Genomic DNA, 24133 nt, shown 5'->3' with positions numbered 1-24133 from the left:
TGAGGGATTGCAGAAGAACAACTTGCATGCAGGTCTTTGAGTTACAAAGGTCTCTTCTTCAGCAGAATATTGCCGGGGGGGGGGGGGAGACCTCAACCCTTGGTAATTATAGTGTTCCCTTTCAAAATTTTGGGAAACTGCTGTTAGAAAACGGAACTTGGAGCTGTTGCCAGAAGGGCTTATGATCTGAATCCTGAAATGTTTTGTTGGCTTCCAATTGGTTTACGGACCCCCGTTTTGGCCTTTATAAAGTCCTTAGTGTACTTGAAGGGCTGACTCCCCTCTCCGTTTCAGCTATGGAGGGGCCTGTCCCTGTGGGCCCCCACCCCAACTGCCCTTTCCCACGGTCTCTCCCAGGCTATGGCGCTCCTTTCAGGGGTGGGGTGTGTGTGTTCCCCCCTTTGCCAAAGGCTTTCTGGTTGCAGACTATATCAGAGGACATTTGTAGTTTCTTGCTACTGGCTGTGTCTTAATTTTCAAAATGATGCTTGTTTACTGATGTGGCAGATTTAATGGTTTTCGTTTGTTTTTTAAATGTGACCCCCTGCCGTAAGTTGTCTTCAAGTGCTTTGGCACAAAAGGTGGGATAGAAATATTTTAACGATATGCAAATCTGTACAAATTATTCCTAAGAAACAAATTATAATTAGGGCTCTGTACCTCCCCATTTGAGGTTTGCTGGCTAGTTTGGTGTCAAGAGAAAGCTAACAGACTAGGAATGGGGGGGCCCTCCCAAGTGTTGTTGGACCTTGGCTTCCTTCACCCTGGTCAATGGACCAGGGTGATGGGATTTGTAGTCCAGCAACGTCTGGAAGTCCACAGGGATTGACATTGCCATGGGAGCTTCTTCAGGTTATTTGAATGCCGCTTCAGTTCGCACCACCTTCTCTCTTCTGGGCTTCTTTGTACAGACCTGCCTATACTTCCCCCCCTATCAAGCAACAATAAAATCTAGAAACTTGCTGTTTTTAGAAGCAGGTTGATGGTAGTCTTGCTTTGCTGAAATGTACCGTATTTTTCGCCCTATAGGACGCACCGGCCCATAGGACGCACCAAGATTTTTTTTGGGGGGGGGGGAAATAAAGGGGGAAAAATTATTTCCCCCTCCCCCCAGGCGCGGGGCCCCCAGAACAGGACCCAGAGCGATGCCGAAGCTGCGTGCAGCTTTGGCATGGCTCTGGGAGCTTGCGGGGCTGGAGGAGGGGGAAGCCCTCCGCCAGCCTTCTAACCAAGTCGGGGGACAGTGGGAAAGGTGCGCTGCGCCTCCCGCTGTCCCCCAGTTTGCGGGGCTGGCGACGGGGAGGAGCAGGCTTCTCCCCCCCGCCAGCCTTCTAACCAAGTCAGGGGACAGCGGGAAAGGCGCACTGCGCCTCCCGCTGTCCCCCGAGTTTGTGGGGCTGGCGGTGGGGCTCTCCTGAAGCCTGGAGAGCAAGAGGGGTCGGTGCGCACCGACCCCTCTCGCTCTCTAGGCTTCAGCGAAAGCCTGCATTCGCCCCATAGGACGCACACACATTTCCCCTTCATTTTTGGAGGGGAAAAAGTGTGTCCTATGGGGCGAAAAATGTGGTAGCTAGATAGGCTTTCTAAGCCTGGACATAATCATCATTTTTATTATTTATAGCCCGCCCACCTGGCTGGGTTTCCCCACTCAGGGCGGCTCCCAACAGAGGACTAAAAACAGAATAAAACTTCAAACATTAAAAACTCCCCTAAACAGGGCTGACATCAAGGGATATCAGGGAGAGCAGTGACTCGAAAGCAGCAATTTATATCTATCGGGGAACAGAACTGTGCTCAGTTTGGAACTTTGTGATAGAATGACTTGATTCGTTGTTGAGACACTGGGGGGCACTGCTGGAATGATCTGCAGGGTCTCTCTGGGTGAATGCAAAGTGTGTGTATATTAAGACGGGCCACGGGAATGCAGATTTATTAAATAAATCAGCTTTATTAAGATGGGCCCTTGGTAACGTTGTCAGAAATCAGACTTACTTCACTTGAGGTATGGTTCAGTTCCGGAAAATTGAATGCAGGCAGGTTGCTTGCTGAGTTGAAGCTGGACTTGTGAACTGACTCCACCGAAATGTCCTGTGCTTGACTGATTCTAACGTTCAGTCAGTGTTGGCTCATTGCAGCACCAAGTGATAAATGTGCAACTCATCCTTTCAGTGTGTCCCGTGCACTTTTTCCGCAATACAGTGGTACCTCGGGTTAAGTACTTAATTCGTTCCGGAGGTCTGTTCTTAACCTGAAACTGTTCTTAACCTGAAGCACCACTTTAGCTAAGGGGGCCTCCTGCTGCCGCTGCGCCGCCAGAGCACGATTTCTGTTCTCATCCTGAAGCAAAGTTCTTAACCTGAAGCACCATTTCTAGGTTAGTGGAGTGTGTAACTGAAGCGTATGTAACCTGAAGCGTATGTAACCCGAGGTACCACTGTACTGAGTATTTGCAGCTAACCCCAGCATATTTGGGGTTAGGGTGGCAGCTTCTAGTTCTGCGGATCAAGTATCCAGGCTTGTTTGAACCCAGCTCATCTTATTTTAGAAATCAAGCAGCAGGGTGTTGCTGAGCCATTTGTGGGGAAGGGCTGTGGTGGGTCATTGATAGAGAGCACCTCCTTTGCGTGCAAAAGGCCCCGGGTTTGAGCCCCACAACCTGCATGTAGGGCGAAGAGATGCCCCTTTTTGGGTTGGCCACTGAGAACAGGAAGCTGAACTAGACAGGCCATTGGCTTCATCCAGCAGCTGTTCTTAGGGTCTTACAGAATAGCTGGACCAATGGTATGTTTTAGTATATATTTCCCTTTAAATTTTTGAACAATGCAGTTCTGTTTATGCCATCTTCAAAGGTGTGTGCGTGTAAGACGCTTTGTGTTTGAGGAAGCAACAGCTGTTGTGTTAGATGGATGAAGCAATGTTGAAGCAATGATTCTTCAACACCAGTTTCGTTGGACTGGTCATGTTGCGCGGATGCCTGATGATTTTCTTCCAAAGCAACTACTCTATTCCGAACTTAAAAATGGAAGGCGTAATGCTGGTGGTCAACAAAAGAGGTTTAAAGAATGTCTCAAGGCAAATCTTTAAAAATGTAGTGTAAACACCAAGAATTGGGAAACACTGGCCTGCGAGCGCTCCAGTTGGAGAACAGCCTTGACCAAAGGTGTCCTGGGCTTTGAAGACACTCGAACTCAGGACGCAAGGGAGAATCGTGCTAAGAGGAAGGCACGCTTGGCAAACCCTCACTGTGATCAACTCCCACCTGGGAACCAACGTCCCCACTGTGGAAGGACATCTGGATCCAGAATTGGCCTCCACAGTCACTTACGGACTCACTTTTAAAACCGTGTTTATGGAAGTCAATGTTACTTGGCTATGAGGGATTGCAGAAGAAGAGTTCATGCCCAGTAATGAGTGTTGCTAACTGAAGCTGTTCAGTCTGCTCCTCTTCATTTACACAAAACATTGTTTTGAAATGTTAGGCACTTAGCGTGCACCATTGAGCATGATCTGAAGTCAACTGAGGCTAAAGTCACTTGGAAGCTAAGGGTCTGGGCAGTGCCTGGAGTGGAAACTGCCTGAGAACCACATGGACTCTGTTTCAGTTTCCATGATGGAAGAAAGGCAAGATACAATTTTTAAAAACCATTTATTTATTTATTTATTTATTTATTTATTTATTTTTATTATTATTATTTGCAATCTTCGTTATTTGTAGTGCCCTTAGCACATTTGCAGTGCAACATTCCTTGTTGGGCAGATGTGGCTAAATGCCCAAGGCCCTGTGGCCCATCCAATTTGTAGAGGAGCCTGGGTTCAGAGGGCTGGCAGGCCAGACTCTGGCTTGCTTCCTGGTACAGTGGTACCTCGGGTTAAGTACTTAATTCATTCTGGAGGTCCGTTCTTAGCCTGAAACTGTTCTTAACGTGAAGCACCACTTTAGCTAAGGGGGCCTCCTCCTGCTGCCGCCGCCGTGCGATTTCTGTTCTCATCCTGAAGCAAAGTTCTTAACCCGAGGTACTATTTCTGAAGCGTCTGTAACCTGAAGCGCCTGTAACCCGACGTCCCACTGTATTTGGTTCTTTGGCTCTATCTAGGCGTGGTTTTTGCAGGTTAGATGTGTCCTTCCTTGATGGTGTCATTTTTGATTGCTCTAATTCTATCTGATGGAGAGAGGGTGGTGACTGCCCTCCCCCTTTTTTACCAGCATGTGATGCTATATTTAAACCCAATCACTGGGGGAGAAAAGCTTTTACTAAACCAGCGGCTATATATTTAATTTTTTTAAAACATTCCTTTCATAGGAGCACCCGCTTCCTGACTCCCCAGCACGCCCATCTCAAAGCCTTGACAGCCATGACCCACACCCTGAGTGGACACACTCATTTCTCAGCCATGTGTTGACAGCTGCTTGTAAACAGCTGCCCCAGGGCTGGTAGGTCAGCGCCTTTCTCACTTGCCTGCCTTATGGTTTCCCCATTAACACTTTCCTCTGTTAGTTCAGGGAGCTCTGCTCCTGGGGGCGGGCATAGGGGGACAAAGCTTTGGCGAAGCAGGGAGCCAATTCATCTCCAAGGGGCCTCTATTCAGGGGTACCTGGCTGTGTACAGTCAAATGTTCTCCCATCCCTACTGTGAAGAGCCCCCCCCCTTACTACAATAGTGGACAAACTGAGTGTCAGCAGGAAGAAAAATTATTTGCCCTTTCCACCGAAGAACGAAAAGCCATGTGTGGTTATCAAGTGTCAGGAAGTCGATGGAAGTTAGGAACGTCTTCCAGATCCTTTAACTCCCAGGAGGTGTCAGGAACTGGGTCTCGTGGAATGTCCCTTCTGCGCGAAACATTGTGCAAGGTTTTGCAAATAGTTGGGGGCTGAATAATAATAATAATAATAATAATAATAATAATAATAATAATAATAATAATAATTATACCTGCCCATCTGGCTGGGTTTCCCCAGCCACTCTGGGCGGCTTCCAACAAAATGCTAAAATACAATAACCTATTAAACATTAAAAACTTCCCTAAACAGGGATGCTTTATTAGCTTTGTTTGTGCAACTTTGGGTGGGCTGGTTCAGGGAAAGGGATTCCTGTTTGATGATGCCACTGCCTGTCTCCCACAAATATTGTGCTTGGTTTCTTTGAGTGTGAGACCTCTGCTTCTCCTGCTACTCACAAGGACTCCCCCTACGTTAGGGGGTGGGGAACCTGTGGCCCTCCAGATATTATTGTTGTTTAGTTGTGTCTGCCTCTTCGTGACCCCCTGGACCAGAGCATGCCAGGCCCTCCTGTCTTCCACTGCCTCCCGCAGTTTGCTGGTCGCTTCCAGAACACTGTCCCACTATCTCGTTCTCTGTCGTCCCCTTCTCCTTGCGCCCTCCATCTTTCCCAACATCGGGCTCTTTTCCAGGGAGTCTTCTCTTCTCTTATGAGGTGGCCAAAGTCTTGGAGCCTCAGATCCAGATATTACTGGACTCCAACTCCTATCAAGCCCACCCATCATGGCCCCAGGCTTGGGATGGTGGCAGTCATGGAAGTCCAACCACCTTGGTGGCTTTCCACCTGTGGCTTCTTTTTCAGTGTGGTGGGACCTGACTGGACACGGAAGTATCCCTTGAGGGCAGGCCTAACTCAAACAATGTATTCAGCCACTTGGGCGTGGCAGCATTTTTAGAGAGGTCCCTTAAACAGCCTTATGCAAACTGGGAGGCCACATCTGGAATCCTTGGCAATGTCAATGAATGCCAAGACCACAAACTCTGTGGTGATGATGTGAGGAGCCTGGGTTGCACCTCTCAGATTGCCGTTGTGCTTTGGGCGGCAAAATTTCTTGAGCTAGTCCACTGCCCAGTTCAATAAATTGGGACGCCACTGGGCACAGGCTCGGCTGCTTGTCCCCATCACAGGCACCCTAAAAGTTCCACCTGGACGTGGTGGTTGTGTAGAAGTGTGGTGTAGAAATGAAGCAAAACAGTGGAAGAAAACAGCTTCAGGCAGATTCGGTTTCACTGAGCAAAATAGATATTTTATATAACTTTCTTTTGAGAGAAAGGACCATACATAAGAAAAGTCACAGAGGGTGGGGAAGGATATATAAACATGGCACTTATAAATATACAGTATATACAACTTAAATATGTTTATAAAGCATCTCCAGCAGAATTTTTTTGTACACAGTATTTATTGTGTTTTTAAATTAAAAAAGAAAACATGGGGCGGGGGGAGGGGAACAGTTTAAAAAGGAACCAGAACTGCTATGCATCCCAAAATATTTCTGTTAAAATCTGTGACATTAGGATCAGAGGCTGAAAATGTAACTGCAGTCCTACACGACTACTCAGAAGTAAAAGCCATTGATTTCAATGGGTTTTACTCCCAGGTAAGCAAGTCTAGGATTGCAGTCTTAATCTTTTTTTTAATGGAATGACAAGGTTGCTGCAGCTGTAGTAAACTGACCAAGTTGCTACCAAAGCACGATTCCACTCACTTCATCCTTTTTGTATAAAAAAAAATACTCACCATTATTGGGGGGGAAATGTCAACTTTTCTTTATAACGAAGCTTCAAATTGCCATTTGTGGGGTAACAGAACAAGAAGTCCATCTCTCAAAATGTGTTAAAAAAAATTCAAAAAGCAAAATAAGCAATCGCGACGTTCATCCAATTGGTCACGTAAAGCACAATGGATTCCGTTTTGACTTGATAGCCCAAAATGATGACTTATCTCTTGCCAGAGTGCGCTTTTAGATTCCCTGTTGCTTTTGGTCCAGGCCCGTCTCCCTGACCAGGAGGCCTCTGTGGTGGCCGAGGGGGCTTGTTCTTGTGGAGGGAGGAGTGGTGGTGGTGGTGGTGGGGAGCCTTCTAAAGCAACGCACCCCAAGGACACAAAGTCCTCTTAAACAGAATCTCCTCTTGCTGTACTGCTTCGCAATGAAGGACAACGGTGTCCCCTATGAGTCTGGTTGAGTTTCCCTCCCGAATCATTCAGAAGAGTGACAGGGAATCTTTGCAGGCCATATTCCAGCAGTAGGTGGGGCTAGAGACCTAAGTGAGCTTTGGAGGGTCTATGGATGGGCAGCACGGCAGCCACAATTCAGCTCAGGACCACACTGAAGGGTTAAACGGCCACCTTGCACCTGGGTCCTGATCCAGATCAGGCCCCTGGGACCTGCTGTTTGCTGCTTTCCCCCTCCCTCCTACGGCCACCATGGAACGGGAGGGAGAGAGGGTGGGGCCAGGTAAGAGTGGCCCTGGGAAGCCTCCAGGGGCCACACCCAGCCTGGGGACCGGAGGTTCCCAGTCTCTGATTAAAACCAATCAACCAGGGAACTTCCACTACAAAGGGAGGAATCTGTTAGTCTCCCACGTGCTACTTGCCTTGTATAAATGCTGTCCCTGTACGGTGATAAGAGTGGCAAGACCATAGCATTTCCTCCAGGTGAAAAATGCTTCTTCAGGAACTACAACTGGCAAAATAGAGGGATACTTGGAACCTGTCCTGCCAGGTTCTTTTACAGGTGAGTATCTCACCTGAGTCCCCCTTAGCATATCCTCTCCTCCTTGGTTTTTTTTACAGCCACATCAAGCCAACAGGTGCGCATTGTGCTTTCTTAATTTTTATTTCCTTTTTCAATGAAAGGTGCCTTGTGGATTCTTTTGTAGTTGAAAGGCGAGGCATCACTCAAATCCAATCAATCATAGCTTCCTGTATGGGTCGTTTTTTTCCTGCACCTCTCCGGTGGTTGAATGAAAGGGCAGTTTTCCTCCTTCAGACTGAGAGGAGAGTCACCGTGGGCTGAGGCGAAGAGCCCACAAAACGGAAGGGAAACCAGTTTAAAAAGGGCAACAGTTTAAAAACATATAAAAAAATAGGAACATGGAAAAAATAATCGCTTCCTTCCTGGCACTTGTTTGGGAAAAGGACCTGCCTTTTCTCCAGATTAGACAATCCTAGGGCAGCCTCCCCCGCCCCCCAAAAATCAGCCTCCGTCCTTCTTTTCCCCCCTTTCAAGAGAAAACCCAGACAAACCTCTCCAAAACCCAGCTCTGACTTTCAAAGACTTTCCAATCCAGCGATCGCTTCCTAAGATTCTGAGTCAGTCTGTTGCTCTCGATGCAAAAATAAAAAAATATAGCAGCAAGAATAAATATTAAATATTTTCCTTTAAAAAAGGAGTCTTTTTTATAATAATACTATATAGCTCAAAAATTAATAATGGTAAGACATTGGCTGCTCCGGGAGTCCGTTCAGTCTGCTCTGTAAACATTCCTTTAGCTGAGAATTTGGAGGGGAATTAAAATAAAATTCAGGCGGTGGAGTCCAAGGCTTGGGAGAAGGGTTTTCTTCAGACCTAGAAATGAATATGAAAAAGGAGGGAGAAGAGGAGGGAGGGTTAGAACGGAACACAATGACCAAGTATTGCCTTTTTGCCCTCCCCCCTCCCCAAAACTAAGTGAGCATGTTTCCAAGGAAGGAATTATCCCTGCCAAGTCTGGATTAATCATCATGCCAGATAGGATCTCCAGATAGACTGCTGCTGTGCCTGGCGTGTTCCTCACCCAAGAGTTTCCTGGAGAAGCCACTGAGAAGCCTCCTAGTCCTTTGCCCTGCCCAGCGCAAAATGCCTTTTCCATTCAGGACACCGAGAAGGTAATGCACAGCGGCGGCTGCTCACATTCCCAGCTCCCTGAAGGAAAACTTCGTAAGGAGCAAGAGGTGTGTCACCACCAAACCAGCAAACCAGCCCAAGATAAGGAGGGGCTTGCAGGCATGGGAAGAGAGTCCAGATTCCAGGTACCACCAGCAGTCCTTCGGCATTTCTAAAACCTGGATCTCTGTGAAATTTTTGGCTTGTCTTAATTTTGTGCAGATGATGAATATTGGGATTCCTGCACCATTTTTTTTTTCATGTACAACTGACCTACCTATCCTGGATGACTGAAATAATACCCACTGGGGCAGAGGTACTGGGAGCGGAGAGGTGTTTAACCATCGTCTTACAAAGTATAATGGATATATTTAAAGTATTCTCAGTTCTCTCTTCAGCTCAAAGCTGGTGCTGTAGTTTCATATGAGCAAATAGTTCGGCTCAAGGTGTAAACAGGGAAAGGGAGTCTCTTTGTAATGCACTCTCTCTCTCTCTCTATGTAGAACTCCCCAGCCCAGCAGTAAATGTCGGGGTGGCCAACTGTGTGTACTCACCTGTGAGTTGACGTCCTCACATCCTCAGGTGTCGCGCCAAAAGATGAGGTTAAACGCCTCTGAGGCCAGGAGTACAGTTGATTTCCCTAACAGAAATTGTTTGGAGATTGCCTCTAGGAACACTATATTGCCCCTTTCTGCAGCCTCCCAACCCTAGTTTGTTAACCATTAGTTCCTGAATAAGCATAAATTTTAAAAATGAAGACAGACATTGAGAAGAAGACAGCAGAACTTGAAGATGGGCTCTCCTCCCTCCTTAAGGTTCCTCCTTTCTCTGTCCTGAATGAGAAGGAGCCAGTCTGAGGAATAACCATTCTTAACAGGGTTTTTTTTGCCCCAAACACACAGTGCTGTGGTGCAGCTACCAATGATCTGACGGTATAAGGCAGCTTCCTATAGGAGGGATGGAGTAGCACTTGAGAGAACTGGAGAAGGACAAATCACAGGTGAGGGTAGCGCACAGCTGGCTCTTCTCCAGATGGTCTCAGGTGCTGCTCCAAGAGGTGGACCATACCAAAGCAAGTCACCTCCGCCCAAGAAGAGGAGACAGTTTGCATTTAAAAAAAGAGTTCAGTCAATTAAGTTTTTCCATTCAGCTTTCCCAAACTGAGCAAATAAATTTAATGTAGAGTAGTACCAAGGGACGTGGGTGGCGCTGTGGGTTAAACCACTGAGACCAGTACTTGCCGATCAGAAGGTCGGCGGTTCGAATCCCCGCGACTGGGTGAGCTCCCGTTGCTCAGTCCCTGATCCTGTCCACCTAGCAGTTCGAAAGCACATCAAAGTGCAAGCAGATAAATAGGTACCACTCCGGCGGGAAGGTATACGGCATTTCCGTGCGCTGCTCTGGTTCGCCAGAAGCGGCTTAGTCATGCTGGCCACATGACCCTGAAGCTGTACACCGGCTCCCTCGGCCAATAAAGTGAGATGAGCGTTGCAACCCCAGAGTCAGACACAACTAGACCTAATGGTCAGGGGTCCCTTTACCTTTACCTTAGCTGATAGTACCACACACCCAAATGCCGCCTCTACTGAGGCAAAGGTATTCTGCGATACCACACCAAGAAATGATGGCGGTTTAGATGTTCAGCATCTGTCTCGGGCAAAAATCCAGGATTGCAAGGCCCAGAAAGCTGCCTCCCCGGAGTGCCTTGTGGACTTCTAGAATGCATGGCTTTATCTGCCTTGATACGGATGCTGTTGAAGGCTTTCCGCATGTACATACCTTGCAAATGACCAATAATGCAGGATCTCTTCTACAAGGAATCTTAATGCAGCGTGTTCTACACTTTCCCCTGTGGATATTGAGTCTGAAGACAATGGTGGCAAGACTGGACCTTGAGAATGGTGAAAAGGGGAATTCGCTGTGGGCTTGAGGACATCTTCTCCTTAGGAATTGTGCCACAAATTTTGGATTGGACAGAAAGAAACCCAACTGTCAGAATCTTCTAACTTTTGAAAGGTGTACCTTCATATACAGCCAACAGTGTGTCACTGAGCAAAGTGGCTTAAATTGATGGATGGTAATGGATTTGCTTGTAAAAGGGTTGATTTCAGCAGGTAACCAACCTCAGATATGCAGATGACACAACCTTGATGGCAGAAAGTGAGGAGGAATTAAAGAACCTTTTAATGAGGGTGAAAGAGGAGAGGGCAAAATATGGTCTGAAGCTCAACATCAAAAAAACGAAGATCATGGCCACTGATCCCATCACCTCCTGGCAAATAGAAGGGGAAGAAATGGAGGCAGTGAGAGATTTGACTTTCTTGGGCTCCATGATCACTGCAGATGGTGACAGCAGTCACCATGATTCTATGATTCTATGAAATTAAAAGATGCCTGCATCTTGGGAGAAAAGCAGTGACAAACCTAGACAGCATCTTAAAAAGCAGAGACATCTTTTTATTTTTGAAACTTTAATAAATATCTTATAAAAAAATAAAAATAAAAAGCAGAGACATCACCTTGCCAACAAAGGTCCGTATGGTTAAAGCTATGGTTTTCCCAGTAGTGATGTATGGAAGTGAGAGCTGGACCATAAAGAAGGCTGATTGCCGAAGAATGGATGCTTTTGAATTATGGTGCTGGAGGAGACTCTTGAGAGTCCCATGGACTGCAAGAAGATCAAACATCTCCATTCTAAAGGAAATAAGCCCTGAGTGCTCACTGGAAGGACAGATCCTGAAGCTGAGGCTCCAAGACTTGGGCCACCTCCTGAGAAGAGAAGACTCCCTGGAAAAGATCCTGATGTTGGGAAAGATGGAGGGCACAAGAAGAAGGGGAAGACAGAAGACGAGATGGTGGGACAGTGTTCTCGAAGCTACCAGCATGAGTCTGACCAAACTGCGGGAGGCAGTAGAAGACAGGAGTGCCTGGTGTGCTCTGGTCCAGGGGGTCACCAAGAGTCGGACACGGCTAAATGACTAAACAACAACAACCTGTGAGCCAGGGGAAGGAGACTTTAAGAGTCAGTGTACAGAGGGGTTGTATGGAGCGTCCCCATGCCATGCTTGACATTTTTTCCCACAAGGTGGTACAATTGCAGTCAGACAGAGGGGGAGTTGATCTGCATGGATCAAGCACCAGGATTTGAGACTGGAAATCCAAGGGAGTTGTACAAATTACACAACACCATTCATAGTCTGCGCCAGTCAGCTAGAAACTGGAATGAATGCCTGGATAGTACTTTGCAATCTCTTGGGTTCAACAGAAGTGTGGCAGACAATTGCATGTATATCAAAGGGTCAGGAGACAAACATGAATGTTGTTTATCACTTGTGGACGATATGTTATGTGTCGTTCTAAAGCTTTGCCGCTCAGCTCGCTCTGAAATTCAAAGTGAATGATCTATGAAGTGTGCAAACCTATCTTGGGGTATAAGCGCACAGAACCAATGACGAAAGTTTTCTTCTCAGCCAAAAGGGTGAAATTGTTCAGTTACTGGAGAGATTTAATATGAAGAACTGCAGAGGAGCAAGGACTCCAGCGGAGGCTGAACGATAGTTTGTTATATCTATCTCAGTGGAGCAGACCTGGCATCTGCTATGCAGTAGGTGTCTTCAGTAGGATAAAGCTAACCCAACCAAAATGGGAAGGCAAGCTGTTAAGCGTGTTCTTAGGTATATTCCTCAAGTGATGAAATGCTGGAATGTTTTACAGTGACTGGGCTAATTTGCCTGATAGAAAGTCAATAAAGTTGTAATTTGGAAGTCAAACGGAATCTGTTCTGGAAGTCCGTTCGACTTCAAAATATTCAGAAACCAAAACACGGCTTCAGATTGGCTGCAGGAAGCTCCTGCAGCCAATCGGAAGCCATGGAAGTCGTTCGGCTTCAAAAAATAGTTCACAAACTTAAACAGTCATTTCTGGGTTTGCGGCATTCAGGAGCCAAAACGTTCAAGAACTAAGCTGTTCAAAAACCAAGGTACGACTGTAAAGTAAAAGGTAAAGGTAAAGGACCCCTGACAGTTAAGTCCAGTCCCGAACAACTCTGGGGTTGCAGCACTCATCTTGCTTCATTGGCCGAGGGAGCCAGTGTACAGTTTCTGGGTCATGCGGCCAGCATGACTAAGCCGCTTCTGGTGAAACCAGAGCAGTGCAGGGAAATGCCGTTTACCTTCCCGCCGGAGTGGTACCTATTTATCTTCTTGCACTTTGACGTGCTTTCAAACTGCTAGGTTGGCAGGAGCAGGGACTGAGCAAGGGGAGCTCACCCCGTCGCTGGTATTCGAACCGCCAAACCTCCGATCGGCAAGCCCTGGGCTCAGTGGTTTAATCCACAGCACCACCCGCGTCCTGTAACTGGACTGTAACAACTGTAACTGGACTAGTAATACAGTTTGGAGGTTCCCCGATAGGATGGAAATCACAAAAACAGGGTCTTGCAAGTGTATCCTCCACTGAAGCCAAGTACTGTTCTCTGAGTGAGTTGTGCAGTGAACTGGTCTATTTTAAACAGTTACTGATTGACATGGGAATGAAAGGTGAATCTCCAGCAAAGGTCTCTATTGATAATCCGTCATGTATACTGTATCTCTTGCTAAATCTGATCATTTTAAAGGAAGATCAAAACGTGTCAAAATTAAATATCAGTATGTAAAATGTACAGTAACGTGGCACAGAATGTAATTATGCCAGTGTACTGTGAAAGGAACCAGAATGTTGCTGATGCAATGACGAAACCTTTGACATTCCTGAAATGTAAAATGATGGTTGAATGCTTAGATGTGGAAAACCATACTAAGTAAGCACTCTGTTTATGCTCTGTAAATAGTTGTTCTGAAAAGACTGAGAGGGGGTGTTGGGGATATTGGTCATACGTTTTCAGAAAAATGTCTGAGAGTTTCCGTATGTAACACGAAGCTCTGGCCATGTAGCAGGATTGTTTACAAAGGTGCAAAGATGACAGTGAAATTGTGGGCATGCACATTGCATTATTTGAGTGAATGTGAGTGTTTCAGTTTTGGTCTGCTGAGAGCATGCAAGCAAGCAGTCTCTGTATATAGCAACTGTTAAGCTTCATAACAGGCAATAAAGCTGCCTAGAACAATCATGTGTTGCTCATTAATCAAGACTCAGGGCCATTTCCTCACGCTTTGCTGCTGACTGTGTTTCAACTCTGCTGACACGTGGTAGGAAGCGTGCAGGGCAAATCTGTTTATGGCAGCCTTCACGCCATAAGCCGCCACAGAACTGTCCCCCATCACTTGGTGTTTGATTTAGACTCTTCTGGAGGCCACCTTCCAAGAACACCAGAACATCACAGATCTTCACTTTGGTTGGGTGTAGCTCATAGTCCTTGCACTATCTTTACATCCTCCACGTTGCATCACAAGGCCATGGGAGTTAAGACTACCTTGGAGTTAAGACTACCATTGCATTGTTAGAGCATTGTCCAGGCCAATAAGATGCTACAAAGATTCCCAATGGAAGAATAGTGCAAAGGAGTCCACTTTAGACAAGTACTGCTACTGCCTGTGACTACCTCATATTTATGTAGTGATTAGAGAAAAGCAATGCCTTGCCGACATTTGGCTCCAGTTTTGCTGCTGCTGAGTGAGAATTTGCTTAGATGCTTCTTCCTGAGGTGGTTCTTGCTCGGCACCATTCTGTTTGCTGCTGTCATTGGTGTTCTCTCATTAGGTCACAGGTATCAAGGTGAAGCTGCGTAGCAGGGCAGGCTACTTTTGCAATCAGATATTGGCTACTGCCCGTTGTCTTCCCAGGAGCGATGTATGGAAGTGAGAGCTGGACCATAAAGAAGGCTGATTGCTGAAGAATGGATGCTTTTGAATTGTGGTGCTGGAGGAGACTCTTGAGAGTCCCATGGAGTGCAAGAAGATCCAACCTCTCCATTCGGAAGGAAATCAGCCCTGAGTGCTCACTGGAAGGACAGATCCTGAAGCTGAGGCTCCAAGACTTTGGCCACCTCATGAGAAGAGAAGACTCCCTGGAAAAGACCCTGATGTTGGGAAAGAACGACGGCACAAGGAGAAGGGGACGAAAGAGGATGAGATGGTGGGACAGTGTTCTCCAAGCTACCAGCATGAGTTTGACCAAACTGTGGGAGGCAGTAAATGACAGGAGTGCCTGGCGTGCTCTGGTCCAGGGGGTCACGAAGAGGCAGACACCACTAAATGACTAAATGACAACATTGGCTACTGCCAGAGCTCATGATCTCAACACCAGGTGGAGTGGGTGGAGCAGAAATAGCTTCAGTGGTGGATGGGCTGAGTTTCCTTCTGCTCCAGATGTGTGCAGACTCCCAGCATGTTTAGCTCTCAGTATTGAAATCACTATTAACTTGAACAGACGGAGTTAAGGACCCTGGAGTCATGAAAAGGTTAGCGAGGGACAAAAAGCAAGCTCCAGCAGCAGTGGGTTTGCTTTTTCTCCCAGCAGCTGTTTTGCAGCATGTCTCAATTGAAATCTGAAACATGGAGGTTTCCACTGATTTCGGTAGAGAAAGTTAAGCATGCTGCCTGCCCCCAGCCCAAGACTGATGTGGGGCAAAAACAGACCCACTCCTGAAGACACTCATCACCCCTTTTAGGGAATGCAGCAGGTTTTAGTCTGGCTTTGGACATCACGGCCGGGTTTACACATAACGTTAAGCCATGGCTTGCTTAACAAACTACAAGTTAAATGTGAGTTGTCTTACAGGTGATCAAACAAACTCTGGTTTCCTTCTGCTCTTACTTTGTGCCTTTGTATCCTGGTGAGCATTTGGTGGCTAAACAAGCCGTGGTTAAAGGAAGGGTTGCCAAGTCATAACTAAGGGAACCAAAATTCATAAGTCAACAACAAAGCATGGCTTGAGCTCATGGTCTCTTGGCAGTAAGCAAGCCGTAGTTAAGCTTCTGGGAAGGGTTTGCGCACTAAGCCATAGTTTAGGGTTATGTGGAAGCCAGGGTCTTGCTGATTTCAGTAGGCATATAAGAACTTTTCAAGTTTTTTAAATCCACTTACCAAAGTGCTTGATCTTTTGAGAGTCTCACTTGAAGGAAATGCTCGCAAAATCCTGCTCACTTTAGAGCCAAACTTGGGGATGTTCTACATCCCTACTGCTGTTAAAAGATATGTTTATGTCTGACTTTCTCTTGCAACTGGGCACGGATCAGCAGATAGTTGAGAGATGCGGAACTATGTATTTAGTGCTCCCATGGTAGAGTGATCACTATTCTCAACATGCTTCTGAACATCGGGCAAGATCAGATATTGAGAACACCTCTCAATGGAATAAAACTGATGTTCTCTCTTGTATGACAGACTTATCCTTATTGGCATAAAGTCCTTTACAGCTCTTGATCTCATGAAATTGTCCAGTTCCATTCAGAAGATCTGGGTTTTGCAAGTTGCCTGCTTTTTGTGTGTGTTTTTTTTTTTTAGTTCACAATACATTCACCTTCCTTCTCATTCTTGGAACTAAGACAATTATAGAACAGTCCCACCCTCTTCCCTCTCTGGTCTTGTGGGCTTGTCTCTTCTGAGTGGTACCCTCCAATAGCAAGTCTTCTTTTGGCGGGTGGGGGGCAAGTACTTTGTGCTAAGGGATATCACACACATTTCATTGGTGAACTTACAAATTCTTTCATGCGAGCTGGCCTTTGCCAACTTGGTGTCCTCCAGATATTTTAGATGACAATTCCCAGTGCTTATGGGACCTGTAGTCCAAAAGGTCTAACTGGCAACAGCGAGTGTAACTGAGCGTTCTCCATATTTCAGGGAACCAAGACCACCTCCCTCCTACTTGGCCCCGAGGAGACCCCCAGAGCAGTTGCCATGATTCTAGGGACACTGGTGCTGCTGGGATCATCTCTGGACCACTTTACCCCATTTAGACTGATATCAAGTAGCCTAAATGATAAAATGTTGATTTGGCTGTGAACAGAGCCTGTGAAATCTTCCTTTCCAATGGTTTCTGGTAGGGAGGAAAATGAGGCTACTGGAGACAGAGGCTTTTGTTTTTCTGCCAGGGCTATGAGCGGCTCACAAAAAGAGTCTTTAGTTAAGTGATCACTGCCTAAGCACTTGATTCTCGAGATCTCTGTGTTAATCAATTTGGTTTGGGATGGAAGGACCAAAACTGTCTAAATGTCTTACACGGAAATATACCTGTTGCATTTTTTGTCGTTGTACCACTATCCCTATATTTTGATTTTGCACAGTGTAAATTTGACATGATCATAGATTGCTATGGTTTAGGCTGTATGTACAGTAAAACTATGGGTTGTAAATGTTTGGGGAAATTCCTATGGAAAAAAGAGAATGCTATGTAGAACAACCCCTAACAAGGTTTATGTGCATGCCTGAGGTCTATTTGAAATTTCAGTGTATAAATTTCCTCTTAGCTTACACAAAATAAAAAAGCTATATATGTTAAAAAAAGAAGAAGAGTCTCTTCTGAAGATGCCATAGTTTAAAAATGCCCAGAAATGAAAGATAATGCTGCTGGTGTCTACCCCAAGCCTGCAAAGTTTAAGGCTTCAACCCTAGGAAAAGAGGGGAAGAAAACAAAACAAGAGAGAGGAAGAGAGGGAGAGATGGGTTTCTATACAACCTACTCATGGGAGCTACCACAGTCTCACTGCACTGTGTTGGTTCTCTGGGATCTGGCCAGAGGTGGTATGGTATTGCTTGGCCATGTGCAAGATGTGAGAAAGAAAAGATAGCTGATGTGGTCAGAGTTGATGCTGCCTTACAGCTGTGTGGTTAGGTAAACAATGACTTAGGAGGAAGAAGGGCTCATTTTCCCACAGTACGCCTTGGCTCACCTGTCTGCTTGAACACCCTGCCCTCTTCAGCTGAGGCTGGGCAGGGTTCCTAGAGGCAGTCTCCAACCAATTTCCCTGACGCAGCCTGCCTCCTACAGCCCCAAGAGGGATTTTAGCACATCGTTTGGAGGGACACCTGAGCCAAGATGGAGAAAGAAACCTTGGACTTACCGTGGAGGTTCCTTGGTGAATGGAGGGTATCCTGGACGGGTTACTCCTGCCCCTTGCTCTCATGTAGGGGGGGACCATGTAAATCAGCAAACTTTATTCCTTCTGGTGAGAAGTGCCCTCCCCCATTTGGGGAAATAATGAAGCTGGTGTAGCTGTCACTCTACAGCTGGAAATAATCTTCAAAACAATAAAACTCCCTGAAGCCCTAACAGAGAAAAAGAGGGCCAGGAAGAGTGTCAACCCCTCAAGCTGCACCGCACTAAAAGCTCTGTGGCCCAAAGCCCCCTCCCCCAATTGCCACACAGGTGAGCTTAGCATACCCTCATCAGGTCCAAAAACCAGACGCCTTGGCCAACAAGAGGATGATTACGATGGCCTTTGCCTTTTTTGATTTTTCAAAGCAGCTGGGCTAGAGAAAGCATAGGCAGTAGAATTGTGGATATATTAGGCTAGTTGCTCTTTCTGCTCCTTTCATTAGGAATCTTGAGGTAACACTGCTCACTTTGTTGCTTGCTGATGACGTACATGTACGGGCTGTTGCCCTGTATATACATTGACACTCTATTCTCCTGGACTCACGTCCTCTGCATCTGAAGACCCCGCTCCAGGATATCCTCTTCCACTGATAGAGAAAGAAGCATTGGGACTACTGTGAAGGTGCTTTCTGAACAGCTGATGATTCAACATCTTCAGGACGTTCTAGGCATAAAGCAGGTACCCTCTGGCAGAGATGTTCTCAAAAGTCATCCTTCTAATTCAAACATAACTCTGTGGAAGGGCAATCTTGCCTTCCAGGCTTAAGGAGAAATAACTTGTTGGAGTAGCTACCTCCCAAAAAGCTGAAGATGAATCTTGGATGTCTTTGTTACATACTTCTTCCAGTGAAGTTTGAAGGTTCATTGCTGTCAAAGCAACCACCCACCCCCTTGTGGAATGAGCTGTGCCCCCAGAAGGGGCAGGTAATGGCTACACCTTGGTGGCATCATGCTGATACAGAGAGTGAGAGGCAAGAGGTGCTTTGAGTACACAACGGTATTGAAACTGAATCCTGTTTCTCCAGCAACATCATTAAGAAAACTAAATTTATAACATGACACCTCTCAACAAACACAACATGAAATCAAACACAACCTGAATGTTAACATACTACCTTACATTAACCACACCACCTTAACTCAATTGATGCATCCTTTTTGAGAGAAGAAACCTGTCCCTTGGAGAACATGTCAGTTCCTAAGTTGATTTCTCCTTTTGATCTTATGACTGCTGAGGTCTTCTACCTGTTCTGTGCTTGCTTGGGAGAATGGTGCTTAGCAGTAGTGGTCTAGGTTCTATTTTGGAAGCTCTGGTTTCCTTGCATCAGAATTGGGTACAAGGGGTGAAGGAAGCCATAGGACACCTCACGGGTCATGCAATTTTTTCCTCCTTGGACAGAAGGCAAGGTTTCTTTTTATCTTGGTTTCTACCAACACTTCCCCCAGAGCTTGCTCTCCAAATGACAGAGTAAGGTTGACCTTGGAACCATAAAGGCTCAGAAAGCTTCAGCAAGCCTGTGTGCAACATTTGTTCCCCTGAAGGAAATCACTGGCCACGAGGACAGATGTTCCCCAGAAAAATTAGAGATAGCAAAAGCCTACATGAACTTGGTTGTCCCATAATCCTTGGGAAGAATAGTGCCCAAGAGTGCATCCTCCATTGCTGAGGGAGGGAGTGCTTCCATATGTTTGACATCTCCTTATAAATGAGGGGTGAGCACCAGACCCTGTTTATACAACTGAAGGCATTGGGGAGAGGAATTATATGGCCAAGACAGGGGATGGGAATTTCTGGGCTGCAGGCTCTACCACTTGCTCCAGAACCAGACACCACTTTGATCAGAAGACGCCAAAAAAAGGGGGTCATCTGTCTGAAAAAGGGGAGCAGGACTTTCATCCCTGGGTGTTCTTCTCTGTCCAGTAGGAGAGATACCCCAGAGTCATCCCCACCACTGAGGGTCTCCATGTGCAGAGCTGTCGGACTGCTGGGCTATTGATACATGAGTGGTTATACAATCCCTGGATGGAGAAAGACCATAATTCATGCTGCATAGCAGCCTTTCTGCTACTCCTGGGGAGCTACACTCTACTTATTTTAAAATTATGCATCTTATTTTTTGGGGGGGAAAGAAACTAAAAGCAAGCTACAACAACTGTACATCAAATCAAACCCGCAAAATGCATTGCACACAAAAATACGAACAACATAGAAAACTAGAACTCCCTAAAACCAAAGACGACACTGAGAAAGGAATGACTGCCGTGCTCCAGATGGGTTTGGTGCCAGTGGGCAATGAGTGACTGGAGGTGCCACCCTCTGATCAGGGCGCTACATCTTCTAGAATGGGCATGGGCTGCTGCCTCCGTCAACTCACCTGAGCCTTCCGTTGGGCTCTCCTTGATGTCTTGGCTGTGAATGCCTTTCCCAGTTCTCCCAGCCCTAGTGAGGCCTGGCAGGTATTTTTTCTCCATGTCAGGGATAATATGGATCAAATGAAAACAAAAATTCTGAGGCATTGTACTAAAAAAACGAGCGCAGGGTGATGGGGGGAGCTTTGCGCATGTCCTGCCCCCCATGGAACAGGCAGGACCAGAACGGCAGGGCATGGGTTTCCCTCTTACCACAAGGGATAAAGTTTGCTGATTCACATTGTTCTGCCAGGAGCAAGTGGGAGATATAACCTGGTCCAGTATACACTCGATTCACGGACGGAGAATTTCATGTTGAGATTCTTGATCCTGAAATGTTAAGGCTTGCATTTTTTTAAAAAACAGAAGCTTTTGTACCATCCTTGTCTGTGACAATTAGACTCCTGTATTACACTGCTACTTACACATATTTCTACAAGAGAATTCCACCACTTTGAACCAGTGTTGTAAGGTTTAATCTCAGCAAAAGTATGACTATGGATGGGTAAATTGTTTTATCCATTCGAGGCATGCATCAAGGAAAATAAATAATTATTTCGGCTTACCCACATTATTTGTACAAGAGCTCGACCGTCGAGACTTCCTGTAGAACTCATCTATCGCATCAGTGTAAAAGGAGCCATGCACATTTAACTTTGATAATAAACCTCTTTCTGCTGCTATAGTGGAAAGCCAGATAGCCACTTTTGGTCCCTGTATGTTTCCTGCCCCATAATGTTAAATTGTGAAACTCACCAATAGCAAGTTTTGAACATACCCAGAACTGGCTGCACCACACAAGAGTGCGATCCCAGTTGTGTGAGCTACAGCCTGTTCTGGGTCTTGGCCATTGGTCAATACCTGTTCACAGTTCTCACAATCCACACTGATGTCCAAATTAGAAGTTAACATCCAGGAGGGGGCTTGTATATTCAGATAATATTGAGAGCCACTTTTTTACTTTTTTCGGTATAAGAGAACAATCTCAGGAAATTGGTCACAGATCTAAAAGTGGCATGGCTGATAGCAGTCAGTCAGGTTTGCCTTGCTTGTAGCCGCTGGCCATTAAAACATTACCAATTAGAATGATTAAACATAGTAGCTTAAAAAAAACAAACCAACCTACAACCCTAGTAAAATTATTAACATCATGGCTGTTAACAATTTGATTTGATTATTTATACTCTGCAAAACAAAACACCACTGCAACCCTACTCAAAACTTAAATCCCATTGAGTTCAATAGGGCTTGTCTCCAGGTAGGTGTGTATAAGAATGCAGCCTGAATTGTGTAAAAAGATAAATAAACAGCACATCGCTAATGACAAAGGAAATGGTCTGAGTGGGCCAAATGGTCCAGAATATCTCTAAATGACAAATGATGGCCCTATGCAGTCAAAATCATCTATCCAAACAGAGCTCTGTCATCATTCAGCATACGGTTCTTCCTTTAGCTATGACTTGTGCCATTCTGTTAAGGGTAGAAGATCATTTCAGTTGCAATTTGAGAATCTTATTACTTCATTTATGTTTGGGTCTCTCTGCCTAAAACGTGTAGTAATGTTCTTACCCAAATTATTGTGCCTTTAAAAAATCGCTATCCAGCTTGCCTCACCAGTTCTAGTCACAGAACTGAATAGATTTTACTCATGTGTTTTGAAACATGTCTGCCTTGCACCTCACGCCCACTTCGTCATGTTTGGCTTAGATAAACCAATTGTTTCTAACACCAGTCATGTTTCATAGTTAACAAATGCACGGACTTCTGTAATCCCCAGGAGTGCGATACCTGATAGCTGCTTCTTTACGAGAACTGAATCCTTTAGTCCCACCTGGCAAATCCATCCTTTTAACTGTGTCTTCAATGGCTCGGTCCATTGGTATCCTTCCAAAGATAATTACGTTGTCCAATCTGTTCAGAGCATCCACCACTTGGGGTGTGTGTGACCTGATAAGTTCAACCTATCTTTCAAGTACAGTCAACTTGCAACTTACATTTAACTTGTGTGAATTCAGCACTATGTGTTTGGCTGAAAATAATAAATAGCAGTGTGGGCATCCGGGGGGGGGGGGGACTGTTGGCAATCCCCCCCACCATTGCACTCGCCTTGTGAGAGCATTTAGAGGTGCAGGGAGAATATACAGCAGCCTTGGGAGAGTGCATGTGGTCTTGGGAGAGTGTTCAGAGGTGCAGGGAGTGTGTTTTGACTATGTGCAAGTTTGGCTTTAAGTACCAGCCCTGGAACATAACCCCTGTGTAAGTTGAGAGATGACTGTACCGTGGAAGGTAATGAGAGTAGTTGGTCACATCATACACAAAACACCAAGGAATTATAGTTTCTATGGCTTCAAAATGGTGTTTTCAGTTCCCCTCTCTTGACACACTGATTAATTTTTTACAGAAGGGTTACCAAGTCATTCTATAGATAAAAGGTAAAGGGACCCCTGACCATTAGGTCCAGTCGTGACCGACTCTGGGGTTGCGGCGCTCATCTTGCTTTACTGGCCGAGGGAGCTGGCGTACAGACTAAGCCACTTCTGGCGAACCAGAGCAGCGCACGGAAACGCCGTTTACCTTCCTGCCGGAGCGATACCTATTTATCTACTTGCACTTTGACGTGCTTCTGAACTGCTAGGTTGGCAGGAGCAGGGACTGAGCAACGGGAGCTCACCCCGTCGTGGAGATTCGAACCGCCGACCTTCTGATCGGCAAGTCCTAGGCTCTGTGGTTTAACCCACAGCGCCACCCGCGTCCCATAATATATAGATACCCCCCCATAAAGACATGTTCCCTCTGCTTTCTCACATATGCTGAAACTGATCACACATTTTGATTTGGTGTTGCACATTCTACCTTTCTGCTAGTTTTACTTCAGCAGCTTCCATGCCTTCCCTAACTTTCCTGAACAAAACAGGGAAATCCATCCTGCATCTCCCTATGCTGAGTGTGTCCATTGATTTGTTTGTTCCTGCATGTAATGATCCCTTGGCAAAAACTCGGTGCACATCTCTCTAAGGCTATAGAGCACTTGCCTTTAATACTTAATAGGGCACATGCTGATGTAGAGCAAAACTCAACCTCTGTGAATGATTGGGCCCATAAGTAAAATCTAAAAAACAAGAGTTACAGCTTTGGGGTTTGTTTAGCATCTTTTCAGCGATACCCTGCCCTCAATTTTCTCATTATGTTATAGATTTTTTTCTGGTCAATTTGAACCCCTTTGGGGCAATGTACAATGTATAGCCCCAAACTGAATATTACATGTTTTCTTTTTAAAAACACTAGGTGTTATGGTAGCAGCTACTCATTACTGAAGGTCACCATGACTAATAATTTTATTAGGGTCATAGGCATGGGGGGAAGCTACTTTGTTTAATCCTTCAAAATGATATTGATCATTCCTTTTGGCCCATAGACTAATCATGAAATACATTATTATTGCTAGCCATCAACTGTTAGAGGTTTATCATTATCATTAAAATTTATATACCTCCCTTGATCCAAAGAGCACAGGGCAGTTCACATAAACGTACAAAATGAGAACCCAGAACACATAATGAAAACAAGAACAAGGGAAAACCAATAACCTCCCTCCCACAAAGACATTTAAAGGGACATAGAATGTTAATCAGCCATAGCACAGAAGTACCAATCAAGTCTACTAGTTATAATATAATAGCCTTGCCTGTAATGCTTATCAAATGAGATTAATTGGGCTTGGATGCATGAAAAAAACCATTCAGTCTAAAAACTTACTGGAGGAGCTTCAGACGAGTAACACTCTTGCCCACTCCTCTTTTCTACAAGGTCCTTGTGTGGCGAAACCAGGCTTCCTCAACTTCCGCCCTCCAGGTGTTTTGAGACTACAGTTCCCATCATCCCTGACCACTGGTCCTGCTAGCTAGGGATCATGGGAGTTGTAGGCCAAAAACTTCTGGAGGGCCGAGGCTGAGGAAGCCAGGGACAAACTAATCCATTTCAACTCCTTGGAGGAAGGATTAAATTTGTTATTGCAATCTGTGGCTTCCAACAGGGTGAACTCCT

General features: G+C 45.7%; 1 protein-coding gene and 2 long non-coding RNA genes across 3 annotated transcripts in view; 1 reads left to right on the top strand and 2 right to left on the bottom strand.

Moving 5' to 3' along the window:
- The window catches only part of LOC310712949, a 2318697-nt gene that overhangs the window by 372989 nt on the left and 1921575 nt on the right, over window positions 1-24133 (bottom strand). The gene's annotated exons all lie outside the window — the stretch shown is intronic.
- Window positions 6003-24133, bottom strand: part of DLL3 (delta like canonical Notch ligand 3) — a 173404-nt gene continuing 155273 nt past the window's right edge. The window contains exon 9 of the mRNA XM_083516186.1: window positions 6003-8349. Within this exon, the coding sequence (XP_083372312.1) occupies window positions 8344-8349 (6 nt within the window). The 3' untranslated portion in view covers window positions 6003-8343. The remainder of the gene's footprint in view (window positions 8350-24133) is intronic.
- LOC310712965 lies at window positions 14655-17094 on the top strand. Its single transcript, XR_014529048.1, has 2 exons — window positions 14655-15143; window positions 15266-17094. It is a non-coding gene; the product is annotated as an uncharacterized lncRNA (long non-coding RNA).

Source organism: Podarcis liolepis, assembly GCF_965112155.1.
Source record: "Podarcis liolepis genome assembly, chromosome: 7".
In the NCBI taxonomy this organism is placed as follows: Eukaryota; Metazoa; Chordata; class Lepidosauria; order Squamata; family Lacertidae; genus Podarcis; species Podarcis liolepis.
The sequence above is the reverse complement of the archived record's forward strand: the minus strand, read 5'-3'. Positions and strand labels throughout refer to the sequence as shown.